General features: G+C 43.1%; 1 protein-coding gene across 1 annotated transcript; it reads left to right on the top strand.

The window, feature by feature from the left end:
• Nucleotides 1-2,009: 2,009 nt before the first annotated feature.
• LOC138877673 (uncharacterized) lies at nucleotides 2,010-2,528 on the top strand. The gene has a single exon (XM_070157299.1). It carries the CDS (start codon nucleotides 2,010-2,012, stop codon nucleotides 2,526-2,528), a length of 519 nt encoding a protein of 172 aa, XP_070013400.1.
• Nucleotides 2,529-8,784: the final 6,256 nt, after the last annotated feature.

Genomic DNA, 8,784 nt, shown 5'->3' with positions numbered 1-8,784 from the left:
TGTTGGAATTATTAGTTTAGATAAAATTTCTAAGGTGTTAAACAAATTGTTTTTCATTGAAATTCTCATTTTTGAACTCTTGTGGGATTCAGGTGTATGCTTAGGAATTCTTCGAGATCTGGAGAACTGCTTGCAGGACTCTCAGACCCCGAGAAAATATTCAGGGCATTGAACTGTGCCAACAAGAAGAGCAAACAATCAGAACAAACACACCAACTTGAAATTGATATGGGTGACGTAAACAACGTCAACAGAAACATCAGGGATAAGCCAGCTGACAACCTAGCCACTGCCATTGCTGTGCCCCCAATATAAGCGGAGACATTCCAGATCACTAACAACATGTTGCACCTTCTGCAGAATAAGGGATTGTTCTCCGGGTAACACATTGAAGACCCTCAACAACAGTTGAATTTTTTTTGTTGATTTGTGTGACCCAAAGACAGCCAAATGTGACCCTAGAAGCTATCAAGCTGTTACTGTTCCCGTTCTCTGTGATTGGGGAAGCTCAGACCTGGCTGAATTCGCTGCCAATAAATTCTATTGTCACATGGGAGGAATTAGTCAAGCAGTTCCTGAACAAGTTTTACCCACCCAACAAGACTGCAAGACAGATTGATGAGATATTGCAGTACAAGCAGCAACCTACTGAGACCTTGAAGGAAACTTGGAAAAGATTCAAAGGGATACTAGTGAAGTGTCCCCACATGGTATTCTAGATCAGATGCTTGGATAGAGATTCTACATGGGGTTAGCAGACAATCTAAAGGCCAATGTAGATGCTTCAACTGGGGGTGCATTTTTGTGTAAAACATTCACTGAGTGCAAAATCCTTCTTGACAAGATGTCCCATAATTCGAGGTGGATGACGAGGGGTAGAACACTGGCACCAATAATGCATTCAGTTCCTCTTGACCTAAATAATTTGCATGTAGAGAACATAGCCACACCCATGACTCAGATGAGTATATTGACTAAGAAGATTGATGATATGGGTACAAAGCAAGTGCATATTGTTGACATAACAAATGGAGGACTGTGTACACCCTACATTAATCGGTCTTATGTGTGTTCATGGAGTGGATAAGGTGACAACCAAGGGTTAAGAGAGGATATGAATTATGTCAACTACTTTGGGGGTCAGAGAAAAGAAGGACAACAATGGAGACCAGCACCCAATCAGCAGTACAGACCAAGCATGCCACAACCTGGAGGTATGTAGCCCCAAGGCCAAATGGTGCCATATCAGAGACAACAGGGCTATCCACAACAGAACCAACAACAGTTGGCATATCAACCACCTCCTCAGCAATAAGATAACAACATGGTAGAGATCAGGGGTTGCTTCAACAACTCATTGGAACAAATGGTAAGATGCAGGAAAAGTTGGCAGTTCATGACTCAGCAATAAAAAATATTGAAACTCAATTGGGGCAGCTGTCCATGTCCTTAAACAACCGCCCAAGGGAACATTGCCAGTAGACATGAACATTAACCCCAAGGAGCAAAACCCGAATCAGCTGATGGCCATAAGTCTCTGGAATGGGAGAGATTTAGACAGGGAGCAAGAAGTTGCACAATCCAGCAAAGAGACTACGCCAGCCACTCCAGCTCCATTGGAGGTAGATGAATCAGCAGAACTTACTAAAGTGGTGGTTGAACATGTTCAAGATGATAAGGGTAAGGCTAAGGAGAGTGAACAAGCTACAGAATAGGTGGTACCTCTTGTTCCACTGAACCCCAACAGAGAGAAGCCAACAAGCAGTGCACAAAGGGTGATACCTACACCATTCCCTCAGAGACTAGCAAAACAAAACAAGGAAGATCAATACAGGAAATTCATGGAGATGCTTCGTCAAATTCAATTGAATATTCCTCTGATGGATGTTTTGATGGAGATGCCAGGCTATGCAAAGATGAGGAACGACCTAATGTCATGAAAATTTGACTTTCAAGACCTATCCACAGTAACTCTGACATAGACCTGCAGTGTAGTAGTGACAAGACCCATGGCTCAAAAGATGTCTGACCCAGGTAGCTTTACTATTCCGTGCACTATTGGGAGTTATGCCTTTGCAAAGGAAATATATGACTTAGGAGCCAGCATAAACTTGATGCCTCTGTCCATATATACCAAACTGGGCATTGGCAGAGCTAGACCGACTTCGATGCTTTTGCAACTGGCTGACCGCACGGTTAACAGGCTGATAGGGATTCTTGATGATGTGTTGGTACAAATGGGGAAATTTGTATTCCCTGCAGACTTTGTTATTCTGGATTTCCAGGTAGATGAAGAGATACCTATCATTTTAGGGAGGCCATTCTTAGCCACTTGGAGAGCACTGATCAATTATGAAACTTGGGAATTAAAAATGAGGTTGAACGATGAAGAAGTCATATTCAATGTTCAGCAATCCATGAGGAGACCCAGTGAATATGCTAATTGCTCCCTAGTGGAGGTAGTGGATATGATCCTGCACGAAGATGATGAGACCCTGACTACTAAAGATCCATTAGGGGCTTTCTAACAAATTTCGAGGAGATGGATGGTGAAGGGTTGGTAGAGTGGGTCGTGGCACTCGAAGGCCAAGGATTCTGGAAGAGGGAACCTCAATTCGAGTCCCTTAAGTTAGAAAAGAGGGCTACACCACCGACAAAACCATCAGTAGAGGAACCACCCAAACTGGAGCTGAAGCCACTCCCAGCTCACCTCAGGTACGTTTTCTTAGGGCATGATTCTACTTTACCTATTATTATATCATCTGGTGTGCTAGATGTGCAAGTAGAGGAGCTCCTACAGGTGCTACAGGAATGTAAGACTGCCATTGGTTGGACCATGGCGGACATAAAGGGTATCAGCCCAGCTTTTTGTATGCACAAGATTCTCTTGGAAGAAGGGCACAAACCTTCCAGATAACATCAATGAAGGCTGAACCCAAATATGAAAGAGGTGGTGAAGAAGGAAGTGATAAAATGGTTAGATGCGTGTATCATCTTCCCCATCTCAGACAACAATTAGGTCAGCCCTGTTCAGTGTGTGCCGAAAAAGGGAGGAATGATGATCGTACAAAATGAGAATAACAAGTTGATCTCGACTCGTACAGTCACGGGATGGCAGATTTGCATGGATTATCGAAAATTGAACACAACCACCAGGAAGGACCATTTTCCCTTGCCATTCATTGACCAAATGCTGGACAGGTTGGTTGGGCAATCTCACTTCTGTTTCTTGGATGGATATTCGGGGTACAATCAGATCTCAATAGCCCCCGAAAATAGAGATAAAACATCATTCACCTATCCGTATGACATCTTTGCTTTTCGGAGAATGCCTTTTGGGCTTTGCAATGCATCGACGACATTTTAACGGTGCATGTTAGCCATTTTCACGGACATGGTGGAGGACATTATGAAGGTATTTATGGATGATTTCTCTGTGGTGGGGGATTCATTCGAGGACTGTCTTCACAACTTAAGAAGAGTGCTAAGAAGATGTGTGGAGACAAATTTAGTGCTGAACTGGGAAAAGTACCATTTTATGGTACAAGAAGGGATAGTCTTGGGGCATCGAGAGTCCAGTAAGGGAATCAAGGTTGACTATGCTAAGGTTGACGTGATTGAGAAGTTTCCACCGCCTACTTCAGTCAAGGCAGTGAGAAGTTTCCTTGGGCACGCCGGGTTCTACAGGCGATTCATAAAAGATTTCTCTAAGATTGCTAACCCTTTATGCAAACTCCTTGAAAAAGATCATCCCTTTGTATTTTCTAATGATTGCAGGTTGGAATTTGAGGAGATGAAGAAGATATTGGTGAATGCACTCATTATTGTTGCACCCAACTGGGAGCAACCGTTCGAGCTCATGCACGACGCAAATGATTATGCTATAGGAGCAGTCTTGGGCAGCGAAAGGATAAATTGATGCACCTGATTTACTATGCAAGCCAAACGCTAAGCGGTACACAACTCAATTACACCGTGATGGAAAAGGAGATGTTGGCTGTCGTTTTTGCATTCGAAAAATTCAAGTCATACTTGATTGGCTCAAAAGTTATGTTTATACTGACCATGCAGCAAATACGTACCTGATAGAAAAGAAGGAGTCAAAGCCACGCTTGATTCACTGGGTTCTTTTGTTACAAGAATTCGATCTAGAGATCCGTGACAGTAAAGGGACAGAGAACAAAGTAGCTTACCACCTCTCAAGGTTGGAAGGAGCTGAAAAGAAGGTAGAGGTTGAGGACATAATAGAGACATTCCCAGATGAGCAGTTACTAGTAATGACAATGGAGGAGGCACCGTGGTATGCTTATATTGCTAACTATTTAGCAAGTGGTATTGTACCTTATGAACTCTCCTCAATTCAAAAGAAAAAGTTCTTTCGTTATTGTTGGTCTTATTATTGGGATAAACCTCTACTTTTTAAAATATATGTAGATAACATGATCCGGAGGTGTATCCCCAAGAAATATCAACATTCTATTTTGCAGGCTTGCCATGCTTCACCATATGGTGGACATTTTGGAGGAATTCAGATAGTAGCTAAGGTGTTGGAGTCGGGCTTGTATTGGCCAACTCTGTTCAAGGATGCCCATGCTTGGGTCAAAAGTTATGATGAATGCCAAAGGACAGGCAGCATATCTCGTCAACACGAGATGCCAATGACCACAATTCAAGAGGTGGAGGTTTTTGACATGTGGGGGATCGACTTCATAGGGCCATTTGTCAGCTCATATGGTAACAAGTACATATTGGTAGCAGTTGACTACGTTTCCAAGTGGGTCGAAGCAGTGGCTCTCCCAACTAATGATGCAAAAGGAGTAACAAGCTTTCTAAAGAAGAACATCTTCACACGTTTTGGCACCCCGGGAGCTATAATTAGTGATGGCGGAACCCATTTCTACAATAGAACATTCGCACGACTGTTGGAAAAGTATGGAGTTCATCATAAAGTGACCACCCCGTACCACCCACAGTCGAGCGGGCAAGTGAAGTGTCCAACAGGGAAATTAAAAGTGTCCTTACAAAACCGGTGAATGCAACAAGGACCAATTGGGTGAAGAAGCTAGATGATGCATTGTGGGCATTTTGCACAGCCTTCAAAACTCTGATTGGTATGTCACCATACAAGTTGGTGTTTGGAAAGGCATGCCACCTTCCGGTAGAGCTCGAGCATAAATCACTTTGGGCATTGCGGCAGTTGAACTTGGACATGGAGACAACAGGCACCAACAAAGTCACTGGGTTACATGAGCTAGATGAATTCAGGTTCCAGGCATTCGAGAGTGCTAGATTGTACAAAGAAAGGATGAAACTAATGCATGATAAGCACATTGTGGACCGAAACTTCAAATCCAGAGAGCTAGTGTTGTTATACAACTCAAGATTGAGGTTGTTTCCGGGTAAGTTGAAGTCCCGATGGTCAGGACCCTTCAGAGTGGTGCAAATGTTCTCAAGTGGAGCTGTTGAGATTGAATAAGAAAATGGGATGAATAAGTTCACAGTGAATGGGCAAAGGTTGGAACATTACCTTGGAATGGCAGAAGAGAAAGGGGATAGAGAGATAATAATGTTGGAAGAGCCCCAGTACGCGAATGAGGAATTATTATCCGAGCATGCGTTGTGACGCGATGTTAAATCAGGCACTGTATGGGAGGCAACCTACGAATGCTGTTGTTTTCTCTTTCTCATGTAACTTTAAAAAAATTTTAAAAAAAAGAATTTCCTCGCACCGCGATCGCGATGATGGACGAGTATTCTGCCTCACAGTAGCTCCATCCACCGTGACCGCGGTGGGACTGCGGTAGGACCACGATGAAACGCGACTTTCTGCCTCGCGTTACGTAACCCACCGCAACCGCGGTCGACTGCGGCAGTTCGCACCCAGGTAAGTTTTTTTCTTTTTTTCTTTTCTTTCTTTTCTTCTTCTTTTATTTTATAATATTTTTTTAACCCCCTTACTAATATCTAACCCACCAGCCCAACCCCCTCACTTTCCCAATTTCTCTCTCTTTCTAACCCTAACCCAACAATCCTCTCCTCTCTTCTTCTTCTTCTTCTTCTTCTTCTTCTTCTTCTTCTTCTTCTTCTTCTTCTTCTTCTTCTTCTTCTTTCCCACCCATCTTCCCCAACCCCCTTCCTTCTAACTCTCTGCTCACCGCAAGTATGGCATTCTTCTCTCCCTCTTCTATTGTATTTTTGTTTTAAGTATTATCTTAGTTCAATATTTAATTGTGTAGTATCTCTAGTTGAATTTTTTCTTTTAATTTTCTTCTTTTCTTGCTTTTTAATGGGTTATATGCACAATGTTGTAGAGTAGTGTGTGCACAATGTTGTAGAGATGTGTGTGCTTGTGCGTGTAAGACTAGTATGTGGGCGGAATGGTGAAGTGCAAATTGTGATTTGGGGGAAGCATTGATGTATCTATATGAGCTATATATGTTAGGAAAGTGTCTTGCCCACAAGGTATTTGTTGAATTTCCCCAATGGAGTTATAAGGGCTAATGTGACCATGGTTGTGGTGAAGTTTGAGTAACCAACCATAGTTCACACAACTCACACCCTCACTGATAGGCGATTCTCTGTTTGATAGGTAAAATGCATCCATCTAGGAAGAGATGCAACACAGGGTCCTCTGCTAGTGGACCGGGCAATTCCTCGAGAGCTAGGGGTCAAGCTAGTGCATCACAGTTTGAAAGCACTAGGTTTGTCTCCAAACCGGCAGAGGACAGGTACAATGCAAAGACGTCTAAGAAATTGTTATCGGAGGTGCATATTGACCGGGCAACTTTGCAAGTGAAATACCCGAATATCTTTGATGAAGTGAAGAGGCGTCAGCTGGACATCTTCTTTGAGGAACTGGAGGAGGCAAATGTACAGATGGTAAGGGAATTTTATGCCAACTACCAGGAATATGAGGTTGTCACAGTACGTAATACCCGGGTAAATGCGTTCCTCGAGGCCATTCACTGGGTGTACCGGCTACCAGTATTCACGAGGGAAATAGATGCTTATATTGCTTATCACCGCCTGAGGGTCAATTGAACACCAATTCTTGATGTCATATATGTGCCTGACAAGGAGTTTATATAGATAAAGCATCTGATAACATTGAACTCACAGTCTCTTACTTGGGAGGCAAAGTGCTGGATCACCATTATCAACAGCCGCTTGCTACCCTCCAGCAACACGAATGATGTCAATGGGCCACTGGCAGCGACTATCTACAGTCTTATGACCCACCAGGATTTTGATGTCGCCCAGCTCCTCTATGATGAGATGTTCATTCGCTCATCTGAGATACTCAAAGGTTTTTACTTCCCTTCTTTGGTCACCAAGCTGTGTCGTCTTGCTAGAGTCCTTGAAAACCTTAGAGTTGATGGGAAATTACCATTGAAAGCCCTGTTATGGGCAAGCAAAATCGGAAATGGAAGAGAACCGGTGGTGATGGTTGAGGATGATGATGAATCTGATGATGATTCTGAGGAAGCTGCTGTCCCACCACCTCCGAGAACTGATGAGGCGGGCCCATCATAGCCCCGCCGAAGTACCCGCATGACAGCCCTAGAACAAGAAATGGCTGGTCTCCGCACTTCTGTCGATGACCTGGGCACCAGAGTTGACACTCTGACCACTCAACAGGCCAAGTCGGAGAAGAAGATTATAGGATGACTTTGAGCGCTAGGACGATAGTGTCACCTCGATCCTGGCACCGTCTCTGATCAGGATTGATCTTCAGGGAAGTCCCCTTACCTTACTATGATTTATCTTTGTTGTCATGGGGACATGCCAAACTTTTAAGTGTGGGGTGGGGGATGACTATTGTTGTAAAAAGATTGTATACCTTTGTATTGTTGCTTTCGTTTTGATTGTTTGGTATTGTAGAGTCAGATTAGTTAACTTCGACTTGGCCCGAAGACAGATACCTTTCGACAGGTCTCTTGAGGGACAGTAGTCAAACCAAAAAAAAAAGAATATAAGGACTCTTCCTGATGACGGATATTTTCTGGAGGGAAGTTAGTCTAGAGAAAATACCAAAAGGGTTTGTTTTAGGTAGTGTAGTAACTCCCCCTTGGTTTTTCTTTGGGCCACGACTCTTTTCCAGTGGTTTAGCTTGAACCGGGTGTAGGTAGTTTTTGTTTAGTTAGTTTTTAGTTAGTATTGATGGGCTACGAGCTGAAATAGAAGGAGAAACCCTTGGCGTTAATACCTGAACACAATCGACACTAGAGTGTAACGCTTAGTCTCAGTGGTTGATTCTTGCTAAAGTGCCTTAAATTGTATGTTTGTAACTAACTTGAATACTCAAACAAGAGTGTTTTGATAAGCCAATCTGGAGTGAGTCATGTGCTATGTGTGTAGGAGCTGTACTGTATTCTATGCTTTACTTTTGAAGCCTAGAACTTGTCCCGTGTGTCTGCAAAGAGAAATAGTAGCGTCATTCAGTCTTAGAAGTGATATAGTGTCACGACCCGGATTTCCCACCATCGGGTGTCGTGATGGCGCCTACTATCGGAGCTAAGCAAGCCAAATATATAAAACATTTTTCCTGCTTTCTTCCAAACAATATAATAAACGAGACAAAATTTAAGCGGAAGACTTTAAATCTAAAGCAACTGAGAACCAAAAGTGCGGAAGTTTGAACCAAAATGCTACCCAGAGTCAAGTGTCACTAGCTCACGGACTACTACAGAATACTACAATCAATGTCTGAAAGGAAAATACATCATGTTTGTCTGATACAAGATAAACAAACGAAAAACATGGAAAAGGGACTTCGGCCTGCGA

This window comes from Nicotiana sylvestris, chromosome 9 (genome assembly GCF_000393655.2).
Source record: "Nicotiana sylvestris chromosome 9, ASM39365v2, whole genome shotgun sequence".
NCBI lineage: Eukaryota > Viridiplantae > Streptophyta > Magnoliopsida > Solanales > Solanaceae > Nicotiana > Nicotiana sylvestris.
Note: the sequence above shows the minus strand (reverse complement) of the source record. Positions and strands in the feature narration are given on the sequence as shown.

Bases quoted from the DNA above. Each gene is read 5' to 3' on its own strand.
- LOC138877673 (XM_070157299.1), top strand. From the start codon at position 2,010: ATGGCTCAAAAGATGTCTGACCCAGGTAGCTTTACTATTCCGTGCACT.